General features: G+C 43.6%; 1 protein-coding gene across 1 annotated transcript in view; it reads left to right on the top strand.

The window, feature by feature from the left end:
- igf1ra (insulin-like growth factor 1a receptor) overlaps nt 1–22,821 on the top strand; it is a 151,994-nt gene that overhangs the window by 5,726 nt on the left and 123,447 nt on the right. The window contains exon 2 of the mRNA XM_065022571.1: nt 7,441–8,004. Coding sequence (XP_064878643.1) covers nt 7,441–8,004 — 564 coding nt within the window. The remainder of the gene's footprint in view (nt 1–7,440; nt 8,005–22,821) is intronic.

Raw genomic sequence — 22,821 nt, 5'->3', positions numbered from 1 at the left:
AGTTGGTGTTTGGAAATAGAATGTGCAAAAATACACCCGCTAGGGAAACAGACATGGTTTTGTTGATTGGAAGAGTGGAGAGTTTGTGAACTGTTTTATTGGTCTTTGCTGTTCACACGGGCGGTCTCTGGACAGCCTGGCCTGGCAGCAGACACATGCTCCTATCGAACCCCAGCCCCAGCCACACTTTGACACACACTATTTGAGGTACTCCTTTTGGCGAGCATGACTCATAACTTTACTCCACTAACCGCTTGTTGGAGCTCAAGTAAAGGTTTGTGTGGGATTCAGGGCTAAAATTACAATTCAGAATAATGATGCTATTCTCACCTGTAGGGACTATTGGACTTAAATGAAGACAGATCTCACTGTGTGTATATTGTTAGACTCAGCATCCACTGTTTGTTCATGTCCTGTGACTCCTGCCCCTTGTTTAACGCAGACTCCCTGGCATTGCTAATGCATAGTTACGACTGGATCCATTCTTCCTGGAAAGCAGAATGGCAGTAGCTGTCGCCAAGGTTACACAGAAAGGGGGAATGTGTAGATGTTTCTCTGCATTTAACATCCACGTTCCCTCTCTGTCTTAGGTTGAGGGGTACAGAGGACTGCGGTGCTGTGGCCTTTGTGACTGCGACTGGGACTAGTGACTCAGACATTAATTAGTTTTATGTGTATATTGATGTGTATTGATGTGTATACAGGGCTCATCTGTAAAAAAAAAAAAAAAAAAAGACTGGTCTCAGCATGACTCCTGGTCAAAATAAAGGTTAAATAAAAAATGAAATGCACCCTCTCTCTCTCATGGGTGAGGCAGTAAGACTCCTCGGTCTCTCGCTCTGTGCCTCTGCCCACCCCCTAGCCCTGGATCCGCTAAGGGGGCAGTGATGCCGGCATATCGTTACTCACCCCCATGAGGGAGTCAGTGCAGTGGGCATGCCTGTGTGTGTGTGTGCCTTGTGCGCTGTTCTGCTCTCGCACTGCAGTACAGCGCAGCGTGGCAGGCAGCCTGTCTCACTGGCATGCCCCTGTGCAGGCAGGGATGGGAAAGTGTGTCACTGTGCTAGTTTGTGAGAGTGCAGTCAAATGCTGTCCTACGGCTTCTCCAGGCCGCAAGCTGAGGTTTACAATGCTTAATTAAACACTTATTTCAAATTTGCGCATGTGCAATCTCTGGCCAGCCGCATACAACATCATGTGCTGTGGCCCGTGGCTTTAATAGCCCGTGGAGTATTGTACAATTTGCAAGATGATTGCAAATATTATCTCTTCTAATAGATTGCACAGACTATATCAGTGACAGGCTGCAGATCAAGAGACTGTGGGCAGATGCATATTGAAATGGGGACTTTCATCATTTGCATTATTGTTCTGGGGGGGAACCTCCTCTCTTTGGTAATATGCAGCTCTTTGATTTGTAACACTTGATATGATGAAACCATATAAATACGCTGTAGATGCTGTAAAAGGGGTGGGGATCTAATGTTTAAGCTGTACCTCAATAGCTCAACTGTTAATCTAAACTAAACGTGGTATTGGAACTGATTGTGCAAACCTATTAAATGTCACTCTAAACTATATTTAAAAGACTGCAGGTATGTGTGTGTTTACCTGTTCTCTGCCATGCTGCGATGGAACCGGGGAGAGGGTTTGGAGTGCATGTGTAGGGGGTGACAGTGTTGTGTTACCAGTTTGGGTCTGATGTCTGAGCCTTTTGAAGTGAAGACCATGCAGGGGAAGTGGCCCACCAGACCACTAGTCAGATGACTTCCAGCATGTGGGGGATTAAGTGAAGTTGAGGTGGCAGATGTGAGGTACTGGGCTTGAGGGAGGGACCAGGTCCACTGCCTTTGCACTGCCCATCAGATGCTCACATTTGTCTGCATATCTGAGCACATTTTCTTGGGAAAGTGTCATGTGTTCTGATGGACATGAATTTGTGGGCGATTCAATTCAATAAAGTCCAGCCCCAGAGCTTGTCTCCATCAGATTACTCCCCATAACAACCTTGCTGGGGATTACAGTGGGAAGACCTGAAAAATATACAGTTGTTCGCTTTCCGAGAATGGTCTCATACTAGACTGTTAAATGGTTTCAGTAACCTTTGATAAAGAACTCAACATACTGATCTGTCCCATAGGGACTGACATCCTCTCCTGTTATGCGGCACAGCTTAAGCTGTCAGTCAAAGTTCAATTAAAGCAAAATGTGCATTTTTAGTCTGTTAAAAGATCACGGCTGATATATTGTAATAGTCAAGTTGTTTACTACCCTTGTATTTTTACAGACTAAAAATGCACTGGCTCTTTTACGGAGTCACGTGTTTGTGTGTGTGGGCATGCTTGCGCGTGTGTGTATGACTGTGTGTGGGATGACATTTATATGGAAGGTCAGGGCAAGGTTATCAATCATGAACATGAGCCGCTGGATCCCATTACGCGCTGGAGATATGTGTGTTTACTCAGCAGTGTGAACAGGGACAGGGAGAAGCACATTATTCTATGTGTGCTTATCCCATTGTGAGGACAGTGGTTACTGCTAGATACAGCCGTTACACAACAATAGGAAATGACTGCTGTCAGGGCTGGAATTATATTAATTCCCCCATAATGTCTGTTTAAATGAATTATTATGCAAGTATGAAGACAAATCATATTTTGTGCAAATGGACCAGGCTTGTCAGGATGCACAGATCTGAAAGTCTACGCCCCTTCGTTGGTGATTGGTCAACTGTAGGGATTATTCAGTGAAGTCTTAGTTGTCATTCAGCTCATTTTCATGTACATTTTTTAAAATGAGAAATACTTTAAAATTGAGCAACTAAGATGTACTCAGCAAAGACGTCTATATTAATGACAGAGTTATCTTAGATTCTGACTTTTTGAGGAAGTGTATACTGGCTATGGCGTCTCAAAATGGACAAACAGTACTATTGCTGCTTTTCTCTTTCTCTTCAAGTGAAGGTCTTTTAAGGGAGTATGCAAGCACACTCATTCGGTTCACCTAGCTGAGTTCGGCTAGGCGCCAGCCGAACTGAAGCATGCTGACGTCTTTAACAAGGTAGTGAGAAAGCAGTGAGGTGGGATTCGTTATTTCTTTCTTACCTTCTTAATTTCCATCTTTTCTCTCTCTCTCCCTCTCTCTCTCTCTGTTGGTTTCAGAACAGAGATGTTGCGACATGTTCAGGTGTAGGAGTGTCACAGGTTTAGTTGTAGTATTAGACAATCTGTTCATCATTTCAGGGAGTGTGGTCTCTTTGGTAATTGTCACTATAGCTTCCAAAAATACTTGTAATTAATTTCACCTTCTCCTTTTATCGCTGACGGGTTCACACCGATAGTAAGGCCTCAGATAGACTTGCCTGGCAGAATCCCTATCTCCTCCGTTGCCACAATATCCCCCATTGCCCCTCCTCTTGTCTCTTCCCCACCAGACTCCCACTGATTGTATTAATGCCGCCTCCAACAGGAAGTGAGGCCTAGAGTTTCTCTTTACTAACAAACAAATTAGTCTTTGTGTTTGAGTTGCTGTACCCCTCCCCCCTCTGGCTGTTCAAGGAGCAGAGGAAAAATTCTCAATGAAACAAAGAGGACATGCAGCTCGATGGCTCACAAGTGGAGCCCCAGGGCATTTGTGTCGATAGGAGAACGCAAATGCTATTTTCTACCCAAGTAATCATTTGCGTTCTAAATTTAGAAAAGTGCATCACACTGACAGGAGCAAATAAAGGCAATTCATCCCGATAAACAATGTGCTCACTATTTTTGGCAGAATATATTGAAGATTTTTTCAATTTTATTACTGAAGTGGAATCTCATTTAGGATACTTCTAGATTAAAAAAAAAAAGTAAATGTTTGGCCTATGGTGCAGTATGGGTTTTATGGATGTCATATGAATGTATAGATGCTATATTTTGTCTTCCATTCAATTCAAATCTAAGTATCAGTAGATAAAATGATTACTGGGAGCTTTTGTTATGGTCATTGTTGTGAGGTTAGATACAGCTTTGTGGAAATTAGCAGAAACCTTTAGAGGTCGACCGATTAATCAGAATGGCCGATTAATTAGGGCAGTTTCCATAACAAGCGGTAATCGGCATTTTTGGACACCGATCATGGCCGATTACATTGCACTCCCCGAGGAGACTGCGTGGCAGGCTGACTACCTGTTATGCGAGTGCAGCAAGGAGCCAAGGTAAGGTGCTAGCTAGCATTAAACGTATCTTGTAAAAAACAATCAATCTTAACTTAATCACTAGTTAACTACACATGGTTGATGATATTACTAGTTTATGTAGCTTGTCCTGCGTTGCTTATAATCGATGTGGTGCCTGTTAATTTATCATTGAATCACAGCCTACTTCGCCAAACAGGTGATTTAACAAGCGCATTCGTGAAAAAAGCACTGTCGTTGCACCAATGTGTACCTAACCATAAACATCCACGCCTTTATTAAAATTAATACACAAGCATATATTTTTTAACCTGCATATTTAGTTCATATTGCCTGCTAACATGAATTTCTTTCAACTAGGGAAATTGTGTCACTTCTCTTGCATTCTGTGCAACAGAGTCAGGGTATATGCAGCAGTTTGGGCCACCTGGCTCGTTCCGAACTGTGTGAAGACTATTTCTTCCTAACAAAGACAGCCAACTTTGCCAAACGGGGGATGATTTAACAAAAGCGCATTTGCGAAAAAAGCACAATCGTTGCACGAATGTACCTAACCATAAACACCAATGCCTTTCGTAAAATCAATACACAGAAGTATATATTTTTAAACCTGCATATTTAGTTAAAATAAATTCATGTTAGCAGGCAATATTAAACTAGGGAAATTGTGTCACTTCTCTTGCGTTCATTGCACGCAGAGTCAGGGTATATGCAACAGTTTGGGCCGCCTGGCTCATTGCAAACTAATTTGCCAGTATTTTACGTAATTATGACATAACATTGAAGCCTCTGCAATGTAACAGCAATATTTAGACTTATGGATGCCACCCGTTAGATAAAATACGGAACGTTTCCGTATTTCACTGAAAGAATAAACATTTTGTTTTCAAAATGATAGTTTCCGAATTTGACCATATTAATGACCTATTTCTGTGTGTTATTATATTATAACTAAGTCTATGATTTGATAGAGCAGTCTGAGTGAGCGGTGGTAGGCAGCAGCAGGCTCGTAAGCATTCATTCAAACAGCACTTTACTGCGTTTGCCAGCAGCTCTTCGCAATGCTTTAAGCATTGCGCTGTTTATGACTTCCAGCCTATCAACTCCTGAGATTAGGCTGGCAATACTAAAGTATTTATTAGAACATCCAATAGTCAAAGGTATATGAAATACAAATGGCATAGAGAGAAATAGTCCTATAATAACTACCACCTAAAACATCTTACCTGGGAGTATTGAAGGAACCACCAGCTTTCATATGTTCTCATGTTCTGAGCAAGGAACTTAAACGTTAGCTTTCTTACATGGTACATAGTGCACTTTTACTTTCTCCAACACTTTGTTTTTGCATTATTTAAACCAAATTGAACATGTTTCATTATTTATTTGAGACGAAATAGATTTTATTGATGTATTGTATTAAGTTAAAATAAAAGTGTTCATTGTTCATTCAGTATTGTTGTAATTGTGATTATTACAAATATATATATAAAAATATGCCGAATTAATTGGTATTGGCTTTTTTTGGTCCTCCAATAATGGGTATCAGTATCGGCATTGAAAAATCATAATCGGTCGACCTCTAGAAATCATAGCATCAGGTAAATGGTGTGTTGACATGGATCAGGGCCGGGCGGTTTGATGCACGACTGTTGGTCTCGCTGCACAGGCCCTGTGACGCTCACTGAGAGGGTGTCCTAAGCCTCTGGAAGAACAGAACAGGTTCAGCCAAAGGAGCTCATATGACAAGACATTTCTTCAACGGATCGTTTCACCTTCCAAGTAGCATTTGAAACCTCTTGGCTACCTGTCGGGTTTTCTATGTTTTTTTGGTGTGGTGTTTTCTCTATGTTTGTTTTGCCTTTATCACACTGTACTGTCTTGACCAGTACCTGCCTTGACATATAGACAGGGACACGGAGTTGGTAAGGAGCGTAACAGGTCTCCCTCCCACTGTGAGATTGCGTATGTTGATACTATTTGTTTGGGTTTGTCTTTGAACTACAGTCCTGAGAATCTCATACATTTTATATGTTTTGTCATGGCTACAATTGCAGCTCTGCTCCCCTGGTGTAAATGGACTGTTATAATCATTATTGTCGTCATTATGTATCAATAGACCCAGAGGAGATGGTTTACTCCAAGTGTTACAGTGAAAGGATTGTCTTGGATTTATAGGGTGACAGGCGACAGGCATTACAGGTGTGATGTTTTGTTTACATTCGGGCAGTATATTCAGTGTCCTACATGAAGCACTTATATAAACAACGGCTGGGTTTTATATGGTCTGTTATCGTAGCTGTCTTTCAGTGATGATATCCTATTAGCTATACTTGTATCCATTCCTGATTGGTGTAATTGACAGATACAATTGAAAGCAGAGATGATTTATAATAGATGTCTGTGTGTGTGTGTGTGTGTGTGTGTGTGTGTGTGTCTGTGTGTGTGTGTGTGTAACAGAGAGAGAGACAGAGGAGGCTTCAGGGACTGTGGCTTTGTGTGTTGTTTTCTGTGTGTTGAGCTGAGAGGGATGGGATGTTTTTAAACCGAGGTGTTATCCAGGTAAAGGAGCGGAACATAGGATTCCAGGTCTTAATAAGATATATGTCAAGAGAGTGTCTCAAAATATTAACCCTTGTCTTTGAGAGAGAACTTCCTAAGTCTGCTCAGTATGAGGAGCACACTCACCTCAGATGACCCTGACTGCTTGTCTCTCATTTGTCTCAAAAAGAATGCCTCTGCCACAGACCTTGTTGTCACGTTGGACCATCATTACAGACCAATAGTTACAACCATGAAACAAAAGCAACAATAAGCTTTTGTACATGAACAGAACAAAGCATGGCCTAAATAGTATAACATAACACAAGAAGTCCTGTTCTAAGTCCTGTTGTACTATCAATTCCATATATTTTCAGAAATGATCTCAAGAAGATTAGATTCAGCCCTTTTAATGGGTGTTGTGCTTGTTATTTTGGTGCTCTCATTTGTTTCTTACAATTTCTGGGACTGGCTGACAGTACGCCTTTAAGCCAGGTCACCCCTTGAAAAGAAACATTGACTTGAAATTAGATTTGCATGGTAGACATGGTAAACAGATTAATACAATGAATAGGTATGCAGACAAATAAATGCATATATAATATAATTAAAGGTTACATTTTATTTAGGCACATTGAATAAGGGACACAAACAATGTGTTTTAAAATGATTAACTATGATGTGTAATAATGTATGATTTTTCTTTCCCTTTCTCTCTCCTCCAGTCTGTGGTCTAAGTATCGACATCCGTAATGACATCAGTGAGTTCAAGAGTCTGGAGAACTGCACGGTGGTGGAGGGCTACCTGCAGATCCTCCTCATCGGAGAAAAGACCAACAACCTCAACCAGGAGCTCTTCCGCTCCCTCAGCTTCCCCAAGCTGACCGTCATCACCGACTACCTGCTCCTGTTCCGCGTGTCCGGCCTGGACAGCCTCAGCACGCTCTTCCCCAACCTCAACGTCATCCGCGGACGCAACCTCTTCTACAACTACGCCCTGGTGATCTTCGAGATGACCAGTCTGAAGGACATTGGCCTGTACAACCTGAGGAACATCACACGAGGGGCCATCCGGATCGAGAAGAACCCTGAGCTCTGCTACCTGGACTCTGTGGACTGGTCTCTCATCATGGACGCAGAGTTCAACAACTTCATCGCGGGGAACAAGCAGTCCAAGGAGTGTGGTGACGTGTGTCCAGGCATCATGGAGGACAACGCTCAGTGCATCAAGACCAGTTTTAACGGCAACTTTAACTCTCGCTGCTGGACATCCAACCACTGCCAGAAAGGTAAGGAGCGCTGAACTTTTCTCTTCACAGTCTGGGCAGCAGAGACCCAGTCACATCAGCACAGAGGACAGCCTGTCCACAGAGCTCCCGTTTACTTGTTTTTTTGTTGTTTACTCCTGCAGAATTCTGTATTTGTTTGTGTTGGTTTTTAAAGGTTTTAAGCAGAGGTGGGACCAAGTCACTATTATTCAAGTCACAAGCAAGTCTCAATTCGCAAGGTCTGAGTATCAAGTTGAGTCTCAAGAAAAACAGTCAACAAAGTCAATAAAAATTAAATCTATACATGCAATGACAAATCTTTGTCTATTTTTTGAGGCTACCAGACACACATTTTAATTATTTTGTCTACAACACATTTTGATTATGTAATAATTCATTTGAACAAAAATTCCAAATGCAATCTTCATAAGTAAATTATACATTTCAAGCGATTTTGATGTACCAAAAGACCAGTAGGCCTATGCTAGTCGTTGTTGCATGATGCCCCATTGCTGGTGAGCTTACAAAGTAAACGGTTATTAACAACCAATTCTTGGACCTGCATATTTATTTATGGCAATCCTTTTTCCTACAATTTGAGTTTTGCACTGCAGCCGATCGAAAATCAACAATCTGTTTGCTAGCACCTGACCTGTGTTGATTGACAGTTTGCTGGTCCAATCAGAGGGCCGAGTGTGCTTTTCACTAGCCATTCTATTGCACGTTTCTTTTACAAGTATGATGCTGCGGCTACTGTCTCTGGCTGCATAGAGAGTCATCCACAGAAACTCTGTGCCACATAATTGGTGACAATACGTTACAAAACCTGTCATGTGACTTGAGTCCCCACCTCTGGTTTTAAGGTAGATTGTTTCTCAAATAACTGGGGTATTTGGCAGTGTTTGTCTATCCAACTTGTGATGCAACCATTTGCAGAGGTGTTTTTGATCTAGAAAATGTGAATTCCCCAGTGAACAAATCCCATGAATCAATGTTGTTTTTCTTTCATATTCGTCAGGGAGCAGGATTGTCCCCCGCCCAGTAAAAACATTTCCTGTCTGTTTGTTATGGAGGTCTTTTCTTTAGATCAACCTATTTGCTGACAGAACTAAGGATGTGTGCATAATACATTTTCTGCTATTAAATACATTCTCAGTTGAGGTTACTGTTGCTCTGCCAAAAAGCGAGGCAGTGAGTCTTCATGTCTGGACCATATCAGGTCAATATTTACTAAATCTTATCTGGTGTGATTAATGAGTTATGACACAATACACTACAGCATAAGTATTTAAAGTCTATGAAGAAGGAAGGATATAGTTTTATTGTAGCCTCTTTATAGTTCCATTTTTAAAGGACCAATGCAGCCATTTTTTTTACCTCAATATCAAGTCATTTCTGGGTAACAATGAAGTACCATACTGTGACTGTTTTCAGTCAAAATGGTAAAAAAGAAACAAAAATATATTATTCGCAAGAGCAATTCCTCAAGCAATCATTTTGCTAGGACTGTCTGGTAGTGGTCTGAGTGGGGAGGGAAAAACAGAGAACTAGCTGTTATTGGCAGAGAGGTTTGGAACTCTCTTTCTTATCGGTCTATTAACTCATTTACTGCCCGATGACATACTCCATCCCACAAAATCTGGCTGAAAATTCAAAGGTATTTTCATATAGCTCTATAATGGGCATTATCATATTTTTCACAATTTCACAGTATTATTCCAACCTCATAGTGTGGAAATATATATATAAAAAACCAGAAATCATGTTTTTGTTTACAGTGGGACTTTAATTGTATACATGTCTATTACTCACAGAATGAGAATGAAACTGTCAATCAGCAGTTGAAACAATAAAAAAGTGTTCTCCTCACCCCTGTTTCTGTAAAAAGCTGAGGGATGGGGCTGGAGAAATGGAACCCCTCTGAAATTCATAGACAGAGCTAATATAAAAATGATAGTTTAAACCATGTTTTGAGGCAATATAGTGTTTGTTTACATTTACTTTGTTTACAAACATTGGAATGAAAGCTTATATTTCGGGTTCTGATGGGGTACGACAGATGAACTAAGCTCATGAGCATTTCCATGTTATATTTTTCAAGAATCAATTGGTACATTTAATTAATTAAAGTCAAAAAATGGATGACGCAACCTCAGATTGCCCCTTTAAGTTAATAAATAAAATTCATGTCAACAATTGACTTATTTAGGACTGGAAGTTAAGGGCAAGGGATAGTGGGAAAAGTTGTTTTGGTCTTGTTGTTTAGTTGTCTTCCTTAGGCATTGTGGTTGGCGTTGTTGTTGTGAATGTGTGGCTGACAGAGTGACATCAGTGCCACGGTATTGGCCAACCAGGCTCCCACCGTAGTGTATTTGTCTGTTTTGTCTAGACGATTACACACTGCAGAGCTTGAGTTGGAATGGCCGCCTGTTTAAAACCTCAAGTGTCTCACTGTGTGGACAGTTTTTCACTGGTCCAAATCAAAGGAATTCAGATGCATATTTACCCTGCGAAGGAGATTACTGTAGGTCGACCTTGACTTCAAGGAGCTTTGGGGGAAAACACTTCTCTTAGCCTCCTACTTGCCTGTCTGCTCCCCTTTCCTCTCAACATGAAATAATAATGGGAAAATGTCCTCCCAGCCATGGCCTTTTGAAGACCTGTTTACAGCTCCCATGGATAACTGGTACTTCTAAACATCTTCCCTTCAGACCAAGAAAACAAATAGAGGAAATCAACCTCTAAATAGTGACTTCATTAGTGGCCATTTATGTTTCAAGGAATGGACTTTATTGTTGCGATATTTGTTATTTGGATGCAGTATTAAATTAATGAGGCTGTTTATAGTATTTGTTGTAAGGGTCTCTGGTGTATCTAACTGTATGTTGCAGTATAGACAGTCTGGACTGGCTTAAGTGACCTGTGTGGAATTAACTTAATTGATGTACAAATATTTGCTTGTCTGATGTTTATCTGTTTAACTGATTTATCTGATGTTGTTTGGAACCAATGTTAAGGGTCAACATTTTTGTTTTTCCTAAGATTTGTTATGGTAAGGAGACAAAGGGCATTTTTGATTTGCTCCCGCAGATCCATTCTCCCACCTTAAAGCCGAGCAGATGTCAGGGTAAATACTCTGAGACTTGAGGTCTCAACTCTGCAAATAAAGACTAACAGAGATTGTGATATCAGGATAAAATGGCTCATTTAGAGGATGTGTGATTGTGGCTTAGTGGTAGTACAGCTAGATTTGTAGGCTCAGTTCTCACCCATACAATGTTCAAGGCTCTGAGTCTAGCAGAGATGAGACTTTCTCTGGCCCTCACTGAAGGGCAGATACTCCACTTGTCTCCACCCCTCTGCATAATTGCCTTGTTTTTCTCCAGTACAGATGTTTCTTCAAGGGCATGCTGTGTAGCGGTTTCCTAGTCAATCCGGACCAATCCTCTACTCTGAATGCATCTCTTTAATTACAGTACATGACTAGGAGATGCTGTTTGCTAGTAGGACTACTTTAGCCTCTGGGGAAGTTTCTTTGGAGAGCTATTGTTTGTTAGGTCAAACAGGCATTACTCTATACTTGCCTTGCCTGCTTGTATGAACTCGCTGTGTACAGTTTTAAGCAACACCAATCTACTAAATGTTTAATTAGAAAGGAACAGATTGCCTCAGAAATGGATATGAAAATGGCAACGTATGACTTTCGAGGTTAATTCCTGGCTCTATGTTCCTGTCTGGCTGGGCGTGGGTAGGGTAGGATAGTGTTACCTGGCTGATATTAGGCTCTTTGTCTGGAAAGAGGCAGACCCGGGCCATGGAGATTTAAGGGGGTAGTGGGTTCTCTTTAGTAGCGGGCCATGGCATGTGGAGAGGCGCTAACGGATGGCTTATGTGAGAAGGGGGTCTGAGGGGAAAATGTCACAGAAATGTCAAGTGTACAAGCACAACGGCAGGCTCTCACTAACACCCCAGAGGAGGCACAGCCCAGCTCCCTCCTCCTCATCTGGTACTCCTTTCCCGCTTTCCTTCCCTCCCTCAAGTTTGGTCTTTTTTTATTGCACTTCTTCATAGTTTGACCAGTTTTTCCCCCTCTCTCTTCTGTCAGCGTTATCAGAGACTGCTAAAAGCTTTAGCTGTGAGATATCTACTGTTTACACACTGTGCTCATTCTCTCAACACTCCAGCCGCCAGTTGAGTTGTTTGGCTGGCCGTGGCCCCTGTGACATTGCGTGTTGTTGGCGTGTGATTTTGGGTCTTGTGACCTGCTCTCTGGCCTGCTTCGAATGTGGCCCTCTGGTCACTCTGTTCCAGGCGGGTATGTCTTCCTTCCCCAGAGGAGAAGTGAGCAAAGCCAGCCAACGGGAGAGAGAGAGGCTGGTTGATAAGCAGCACCCAGGCTGTCCTGACCAACCCTGTTCTGTTAGTGCAGATCACACCACCATACAGCTCGTCTGACCTCATATAGCTAACATTTCCCATTAATGTGTTTAAATATTTACTTACAATACGCTCAGCTTGAATGACACTCTGGAGTCTGGTTTCTTAACCACACTGCCCTTTACTTACATTCCCCAGATAACACCGTGTTGGCTTGTATCTTTTACTTTGCTTCAAGTGTACAACTTGATATCACACTGCTCTGAGGGCTCTGCCCTCAACTATGTTCATGGTTTAGATCAGGGGGAGCAGATTTGGAGGAAGCCATTGTGATGAAAGCTTTTAAATTAAATGTTTAGTTTGTGAGATTCGATACATTAAATCTACAGCAGAGCTAGAGTGCGTACTGGACAGGAATGGGGAAAAGGGGCTGGTGACTGTCTCTTTAAGGGAGTATATAAGGTAGAAATTCCTGCTGGCTTAGTCATTGCTGCTTTGAGAGGATAAAGATGGGAAACACACAGAACTCCCTGTATGTACAGAGGCCATGTGGTATGGTAGAGAAAGAATGTTTGTGAAAAACCAAGAGATCACTGAATGGAAGATGATGATGTGGGTGGTAGAGACAGGCCCTGGGAATGTGTGTGTGTGCGTGAGGCGTTAGGTGGGCTATGTCATATGATCGGTTGTCTTGTTTTTGTTTAACCAACGTAATCCCAGACACTTGCCTCGACATGCAGGGAAGGCTTTACATTTTTAAAGGCTTCTCTCAGGCTTATCAAAGGGCCGTGGTGAGGGACAGGAAGGGCTCCAGTTCCAACAGTCTGGCCTTTTCTCCAAGAGCCCTGTACTTTCCTGGGGGGTATGGTAGTGCTGCTGGTGACTCACTTCCTGGATCCATCTCCCTGTGCCAGGCATGCCTGCCCAGCTCTGCCCAGGCAGTGTTCCACTGTGAAGACAGAGCCACGCCATTCTGTTTATCAGCCTCACATATCGTACCATCCCTCCCTTTCGTTACTCCCTCCTCCCCCACAGTAAAGATGGCATAATCAGATCCCTCATCTTCTCCTCCACTCTCCTCAACCCTGCAGCGCTCTCAATGGGTCACTACAACTCCTCTTGAGAGGGGAAAAGCCATGGGAAACTGGACTTGCACAACACTAGCTAGCTAGCATAACCACAGTGTTTATTTATTATTTATTTTTTAATTATTATTTTCTCAGAGGACTAGGGGATATTGATTCCTTGTGTTGCTACTCTATGGTGCCATTGATTGAAACGACATTAGAGATGGATGACAAGCCCTTTCATGGTAGGCCTGGGTGCAACCCCATCCCTATCTTTGTGCTTTCAGACTGTGATGTATTTTAAAGAGTGGTCGGTGGACAGAGGCCTTCCATGAACATACTTTTTGTATAGTGCTTAATAAGCTTTAATACCTACGCAGGTACAAGAACAAATAATTGTTGTCCTCTAGTTTTTGTGTGTCTGTGTGTGTATGTGAGTACATTCCATGCAGTTCTTCTCCCCTCTCTCTCCTCTCCTGGCCTCTGACACATTTTCTCCCATTAGGTCACATTCATAAATGTCATTCTTGAGAAATTTGAGCAGGAGATCTTAATATGTTTAGCTGTTATAGAGATGCTCTTCATTCGGCCCCAATAATCAGAGCCCTTGCAACGCAAGGGGATAAAACGGTTTGGTTACAAATAGTTTTTCTGTTCAATTGGTTTTGTAAGTTTCCTTTGGACAGTATGATTGGTCAGACAGTTTGTTTTTAGTTTTCCCAGCAAATGTTTAATATATTATCTGCTTCAGTGCGTTGCTAGTTTGTAGTGCAATGCATGGCAAGCCACTTACATGCTTGCTTGTGTCAACAACACATACTATACTACTATGCAAAGCATTTTAAATAGTAGTGTCTTTCAAATAGTACATTTGTTTTGGTTATCTGTTGTGTATTTGTCAAATTTGAATACCCGTTATGAAAATACTGTCATCAATGCCTCTCTATAATGATTTAAAAGGCTGGACTGTGTAGCAATGCTGCCACCACAGATACTTCTATAATGATTTAAAAGGCTGGACTGTGTAGCAATGCTGCCACCACAGATACTTCTATAATGATTTAAAAGGCTGGAATGTGTAGCAATGCTGCCACCACAGATACTTCTATAATGATTTAAAAGGCTGGACTGTGTAGCAATGCTGCCACCACAGATTCTTCTATAATGATTTAAAAGGCTGGACTGTGTAGCAATGCTGCCACTCCACAGAGACGGATAGAGACACACACAAATGTGAGCGCTCGCACACACACACATACACACACACACACACACACACACACATAGGCATTCCATGCCCTCACATTTGCCTTTATCCGCGCCCAGTGTGCCTATTGTGTGTGTGCGTGTGCGTGTGTGTGTGTGTGTTTGTGCGTGTCTGTGTGTGTGTGTGTGTGTGTGTGTGTGTGTATTTGTGCGTGTCTGTGTGTGTGTGTGTGTGTGTGTGTGTGTGTGTGTGTGTGTATTTGTGCGTGTCTGTGTGTGTGTGTGTGTGTGTGTATTTGTGTGTGTCTGTGTGTGTGTGTGTGTGTGTGTGTGTGTGTGTGTGCATACACGTGGTGACTGGTGCCGGTGTGTGCGAGCCACTCATTGCCTGTGCTGATGGGCTGCTTGCTGCCTTCTGGCTGCTCTGTGCGGAAGCTGTGACTCATCCGGCACTCTTAACACTCATTCATAAATCTGTGTGAATACTATAACTTCCTCTCTCAGCGCCGTGGGGCCACCGCTCTGTGATAGATTCCACTCAGTCCCAGTGTAATGGCAGGAAGGACGAGGCCTATCTCCTCTCCGCCTGTTAGCACTGCTACTCGCTAGCTGCTCCCCACTGAGGTGAGAGGAGTAGCCGCTCTGCTCTGCTCCACGCTGCTTGGGCTGCCTGCCTGAGCTCTGTGCCCGCTGCAGCCACTGCTCACTACTGGGCAGGCTTGGCATTGCCAGGGGGGATAATGCGCCATGCCCGCAAGTAAGCTCTCAGAGCACAAGTTAATTCCACAACGGGGGAAAAAAAATCTCCTGCCGACAAATCTCTCCTGCAGAAGTGAGGATGTGTGCGGTATTGGTGGATATATTTGACACACCGCAGAAGAAGAATATTGTTCTGCCATGGGTGAACAGCTAGTTTCAGGGGCAACGGGATCAGATCCGCTTCTCTGCTGGCTTCTTCTCCTTCTCTCTGTATGGCGTGTGTTTATTTGTATATTTTCTGTTCATGTGTGATGCCCCCTCACATTGAATAAATGTGTACCGCTGAAGGCAGAAGCTTATGACATACACACTGAGGGGAAAGTGTGTGGATGTGGCACGTGTGATGACTGAGATGAGGAGGGTGGGTCTTGAGATGCTCAGTGGAGCTACGCGGAGATGCTCAGTTGAGCTACCCAAGTCCCCTTGGGTAGTGAGGAGAGACCAGCTGACCGGTCGAAGAAGGATGCCCCCAGAGCTGTCTCAGTTTCAGAACATTGTTTGATCACTGTCTGTCCTTTCTAATGTCTTTTCTAATTTCACATATTATTTTAGCTCGTGTTTTTGTTACTCTTTACAGCTGATATGCGATATGAAAAGGTCATACAAATCACTGCTGCTGATAACAAAGTGTGCCCAATGTCACCATGAGTTCCTATCATGAGGAAATATGGTAAAGGGATTTTGCTAAACAGTGTAAACATGATGTACATGTTAGGAGTGTGGAGCAATGGAAATCAGATGTCAAGGCTAATGCTCTTTATAGCTTTAGCTGGTCTTTGTCTAGAGAAAAAAGACTTACATTTATGACTGTTCTCTTTTGGAATGAAGTGGGTAGGAACTTCTTTGAAATAACAGAGGTTAGCATAACAACACGCTTTGTGTTACTTCTTAAGAGCTAAAGAAAAGCCACATGTAGGATTGTGTGTGTGTGTGTGTGTGTGTGTGTGTGTGTGTGTACAGGCTGCAACATGCCTGTCTGTTCTTATGCACTGAGGAGATAAAAGGGTGTCATAAAATTACAAAGGAAATCTTATGGACTTACTCAGCTAATTGAAATGCTTCTGACAACCCCACTTCCCCTTTAACCCTTTACTGAGCTTCTTCAGTCAATGTGAAGAGAGAACAGAGTGCCTTGTTGATATAGACCTGTGAGGTCTAGCTGCTGTCTATCCTGTCTAAGTCATGTCTGCATTTGTCTGTGATTGAAGAGTGACCTTGACCTCATCCGGGAGGACAAGGAGGATGCTTCCCCTTCCTCTGTCTCCTGGTCTGTTTGGGTTTCATACCCAAGCCCTAGAGCAGTTGTCAGGACGCTGGGTAATGTGAACAGGTGTATGGGGCTCCTCTGGTCTGCTGTTGCTGCTGGCCTTCTCCTCTCCTCTCAGCCTGTCCATCTCTCCTGCTCCTGGCAGGACTGCTGCTCCTTGGCCACACCAACTGGCCTTTCACCAGTTGGCGCTGTGTTAGCATCAGGGTGGCCAAGGATGAAATATGGGGTCTTATGGCGCATTTCCACTGAGGATTTACCCGTGTTTCACCCAAAAGGCTCAGACTTTTGTCTTTGCTGCTATGTGGGCCAGCACCCGTGTCTCATTGGGCCATGGCTCCGGCAGACCTGTTCCAACTTGGAGCCAAGGCAAGGCCCTGGGTACTTTTCAGCTGGCATTAACATAACAATGGCTATCTCTGAACGTTAAAACCATCTCACAAAGCAACAGTCTTGAATGATGCAAAGCATGTTGATTCTGCTCGCAACAAGTCTTTCGTGTCACTCTCCTGTGTTAACATAATAACACCAGAGCTAACATGACACAAAACACTGGTGTGGGGGTAAGTCTACGCTGCTCCTGTTCAGAGAACTACGGAGGTGTCGAAGTCCTCACATTGACTAAAGAAGAGTTAGACAATGCTGCAGCCTGTTTCAATATCGTTTCAGTCTGATCTTGTGTGAGAAATGCACTTTAATCTTGGAGGATCTTATGTTATTTGATATGTCTTCATATCAGTGGTGGATTTAGGTACCATGCCCTCATTCCTATCCTCATCCCTGTCCTTATCTGTGCACTGTTCTCATCCCTGTTCTGTCCTCATCCCTGTCCTGTCCTCATCCCTACCCTGTCCTATTCCCTGTCCTAATCCCTGTCCTGTCCTTATCCCTACCATGCCCTCATCCCTGTCCTGTCCTAATCCCTGTCCTGTCCTTATCCATGTCTGCAGTACTATAGTAAGGTCTGGGAGCTGAGGAGGTTCAGCACAGCTGCTCTCTTGTTTCATCAGCGGACGGACAGTGGGCCGCTACTGTGTTAAATATAGACAGAGTCTCCAGAGCAGCACCAACAGCAGCTCTATCTCAGTCTGTTAGGCGGGGAGTGGAGGGAGAGGCCACGTCACCTGGGAGACCTCACTATCCTCATTCATCCAGCCGGCTAATCTGACTCAGGACCCACAGGGCACTCATTTAGTGTTCCTTACTATCATTTTACAGTTGGAGATTTTTTTCATGTTACATTTTCTATATCCTCCAAAACTTCTCCCAAGGTAACCCCTGGCATCATTACAAGTATATTGTGGGAAAACAGTCCTTAAATTACATGATATATATATTTTTGTACCTTTATTTCACCAAGCAAGTTAGTTAAGAACAAATTCTTATTTACAATGACGGCCTACCCTGCCAAACCCGGACGACGCTGGGCCAATTGTGCACCGCCCTATGGGACTCCCAATCACGTTCGGATGTGATGCCGCCTGGATTCAAACCAGGGACTGCAGTGACACCTCTTGCACTGAGATGCAGTGCCTTAGGCCGCTGCACCATTATGGAGACAGACACTGTTCATGCCACGTGTGCCCATCTTTTCCCCAATCCTAGAGGAAGTTGCTTATTGGGTATCTGTGCAGATGTCTTACTGAACCGCCCAAACACTGTCTGGCTGGTCTCCCTATCTCATATGTTTGGGTTCTGGCTGATTCCATGTCCCACTCCTCTGTCCTCCCCCTTTCCCCCAGTCCTCTCCTCTGGTGTGGTCGTCTGGCTCCCATAACCAGGCCCAGTGCTGATAGAGCAGAGTAGAGTGGAGCGGTGGGGTGAGGTGCATTAGTCTACCTTTCATCTGCCCGTCCTCTTGTGTCTGATGAGAGCACGTTTGTTGATAAGTGTCTAGCAAGCCTTTGAAGTCCCAGCCTCCGTTACTCTCTCCCCAACCATCCCCAACCCCCCTATCCCTCCCATTAGTGCATCAATTACTGAGACATGACCAGCCGAGCCAGGCTTGTTTGCACTTGAGTGTGCTTTAAGGTCCACCTCTCTCTGGTCTTCTGAAAAACATGACAGGCGCTAGTCCACAGCGTTCATGTAAACACCTCCGATTCTTATGAATGTTTTATTAGTCCACATTACTTACACTCATTTACTCAAAGCTGCCTTTTGTTGCTAAACAATTTCTTTTGAGTTATTATTATTTTTAGGTTTTATTTTGATACACTTGCCTGGGTCCTTTTGATATAATTGTAACATTGAGTGGACAAACATATAAATTATTGTTGATACATGAGTTAAAGATGTAGGATCATAATTTTACCTGTATTGTCGCAGCAAAATAATCCTGCAGCAACAGGATCTGAACGTTTATTCCATAATTTTGCTTGATCAGTGGCAAGGCTATTAGCTGGCCAATATTATGCGACATGAAAAGTGTAATACTGTTAATATAACTGTGTGTTAGTGTGGGTTTTCAGTGAATTTATGTAAATTCTCAGCAACAAAAGAGTGATCAAATGAAGATCCTACATCTGTACAATGTTATTTTCTATCATGATATGAGGCATCAGATCTCTGCTGTGTGGTCCATCTCCCACCTCTTCACTGCAGCCAGGAGTTGTTTTCATGTACTGCAGTATGCATTGTTCCTTGGCCAGGCATGTACTAACTTGTTAAAAAGCTTGTTTTTTTACATTCCACCCCCTTAACTGGGTGATATATGGTTTGTCTTGCCGTTTTGCCGTCCAACTGTGTGTGGTAATGATACTGATGTTCCTGTTGAGGAAAGTCCCCGGAATCACAGGCTGGTAGTTTTAGCTGGTACAGTTGTTTAACTGACCTGTCTGTCTTCCAAGCCAAACTACTGCTCTATCTGTCTACCCAACCAAACTACTGCTCTATCTGTCTACCCAACCAAACTACTGCTCTATCTGTCTACCCAACCAAACTACTGCTCTATCTGTCTACCTAACCAAACTACTGCTCTATCTGTCTACCCAACCAAACTACTGCTCTATCTGTCTACCCAACCAAACTACTGCTCTATCTACCCAACCAAACTACTGCTCAATCTGTCTATCCAACCAAACTACTGCTCTATCTGTCTACCCAACCAAACTACTGCTCTATCTGTCTAATCAAATCAAATCAAATCAAATTTTATTTGTCACATACACATGGTTAGCAGATGTTAATGCGAGTGTAGCGAAATGCTTGTGCTTCTAGTTCCGACAATGCAGTGATAACCAACAAGTAATCTAACTAACAATTCCAAAACTACTGTCTTATACACAGTGTAAGGGGATAAGGAATATGTACATAAGGATATATGAATGAGTGATGGTACAGGGCAGCATACAGTAGATGGTATCGAGTACAGTATATACATATGAGATGAGTATGTAGACAAAGTAAACAAAGTGGCATAGTTAAAGTGGCTAGTGACATAAGAATGCAGTCGATGATCTAGAGTACAGTATATACATATGCATATGAGATGAATAATGTAGGGTAAGTAACATTATATAAGGTAGCATTGTTTAAAGTGGCTAGTGATATATTTACATCATTTCCCATCAATTCCCATTATTAAAGTGGCTGGAGTTGGGTCAGTGTCAATGACAGTGTGTTGGCAGCAGCCACTCAATGTTAGTGATTGCTGTTTAACAGTCTGATGGCCTTGAGATAGAAGCTGTTTTTCAGTCTCTCGGTCCCAGCTTTGATGCACCTGTACTGACCTCGCCTTCTGGATGATAGCGGGGTGAACAGGCAGTGGTTCGGGTGGTTGATGTCCTTGATGATCTTTATGGCCTTCCTGTAACATCGGGTGGTGTAGGTGTCCTGGAGGGCAGGTAGTTTGCCCCCGGTGATGCGTTGTGCAGACCTCACTACCCTCTGGAGAGCCTTACGGTTGAGGGCGGAGCAGTTGCCGTACCAGGCGGTGATACAGCCCGCCAGGATGCTCTCGATTGTGCATCTGTAGAAGTTTGTGAGTGCTTTTGGTGACAAGCCGAATTTCTTCAGCCTCCTGAGGTTGAAGAGGCGCTGCTGCGCCTTCTTCACGACGCTGTCAGTGTGAGTGGACCAATTCAGTTTGTCTGTGATGTGTATGCCGAGGAACTTAAAACTTGCTACCCTCTCCACTACTGATCCATCGATGTGGATAGGGGGGTGTTCCCTCTGCTGTTTCCTGAAGTCCACAATCATCTCCTTAGTTTTGTTGACGTTGAGTGTGAGGTTATTTTCCTGACACCACACTCCGAGGGCCCTCACCTCCTCCCTGTAGGCCGTCTCGTCGTTGTTGGTAATCAAGCCTACCACTGTTGTGTCGTCCGCAAACTTGATGATTGAGTTGGAGGCGTGCGTGGCCACGCAGTCGTGGGTGAACAGGGAGTACAGGAGAGGGCTCAGAACGCACCCTTGTGGGGCCCCCGTGTTGAGGATCAGCGGGGAGGAGATGTTGTTGCCCGTCAGGAAGTCCAGTACCCAGTTGCACAGGGCGGGGTCGAGACCCAGGGTCTCGAGCTTGATGACGAGCTTGGAGGGTACTATGGTATTGAATGCCGAGCTGTAGTCGATGAACAGCATTCTCACATAGGTATTCCTCTTGTCCAGGTGGGTTAGGGCAGTGTGCAGTGTGGTTGAGATTGCATCGTCTGTGGACCTATTTGGGCGGTAAGCAAATTGGAGTGGGTCTAGGGTGTCAGGTAGGGTGGAGGTGATATGGTCCTTGACTAGTCTCTCAAAGCACTTCATGATGACGGAAGTGAGTGCTACGGGGCGGTAGTCGTTTAGCTCAGTTACCTTAGCTTTCTTGGGAACAGGAACAATGGTGGCCCTCTTGAAGCATGTGGGAACAGCAGACTGGTATAGGGATTGATTGAATATGTCCGTAAACACACCGGCCAGCTGGTCTGCGCATGCTCTGAGGGCGCGGCTGGGGATGCCGTCTGGGCCTGCAGCCTTGCGAGGGTTAACACGTTTAAATGTCTTACTCACCTCGGCTGCAGTGAAGGAGAGACCGCATGTTTTCGTTGCAGGCCGTGTCAGTGGCACTGTATTGTCCTCAAAGCGGGCAAAAAAGTGATTTAGTCTGCCTGGGAGCAAGACATCCTGGTCCGTGACTGGGCTGGGTTTCTTCTTGTAGTCCGTGATTGACTGTAGACCCTGCCACATGCCTCTTGTGTCTGAGCCATTGAATTGAGATTCCACTTTGTCTCTGTACTGACGCTTAGCTTGTTTAATAGCCTTGCGGAGGGAATAGCTGCATTGTTTATATTCGGACATATTACCAGACACCTTGCCCTGATTAAAAGCAGTGGTTCGCGCTTTCAGTTTCACGCGAATGCTGCCATCAATCCACGGTTTCTGGTTTGGGAATGTTTTTATCGTTGCTATGGGAACGACATCTTCGACGCACGTTCTAATGAACTCGCACACCGAATCAGCGTATTCGTCAATATTTCCATCTGACGCAATACCCAACCAAACTACTGCTCTATCTACCCAACCAAACTACTGCTCTATCTGTCTATCCAACCAAACTACTGCTCTATCTGTCTACCCAACCAAACTACTGCTCTATCTGTCTACCCAACCAAACTACTGCTCTATCTGTCTACCCAACTAAACTACTGCTCTATCTATCTATCCAACCAAACTACTGCTCTATCTATCTATCCAACCAAACTACTGCTCTATCTATCTACCCAACCAAACTACTGCTCTATCTATCTACCCAACCAAACTACTGCTCTATCTGTCTACCCAACCAAACTACTGCTCTTATCTGTCTACCCAACCAAACTACTGCTCTATCTGTCTACCCAACCAAACTACTGCTCTATCTGTCTACCCAACTAAACTACTGCTCTATCTATCTATCTATCTATCTATCTATCTATCTATCTATCTATCTATCTATCTATCTATCTATCTATCTATCTATCTATCTATCTATCTATCTATCTATCTATCTATCTATCTATCTATCCAACCAAACTACTGCTCTATCTATCTATCCAACCAAACTACTGCTCTATCTATCTACCCATTCAAACTACTGCTCTATCTATCCAACCAAACTACTGCTCTATCTATCCAACCAAACTACTGCTCTATCTGTCTACCCAACCAAACTACTGCTCTATCTATCCAACCAAACTACTG

The sequence above is a fragment of the Oncorhynchus nerka genome, linkage group LG9a (assembly GCF_034236695.1).
Source record: "Oncorhynchus nerka isolate Pitt River linkage group LG9a, Oner_Uvic_2.0, whole genome shotgun sequence".
Classification (NCBI taxonomy): Eukaryota; Metazoa; Chordata; class Actinopteri; order Salmoniformes; family Salmonidae; genus Oncorhynchus; species Oncorhynchus nerka.
The sequence above is the reverse complement of the archived record's forward strand: the minus strand, read 5'-3'. Positions and strand labels throughout refer to the sequence as shown.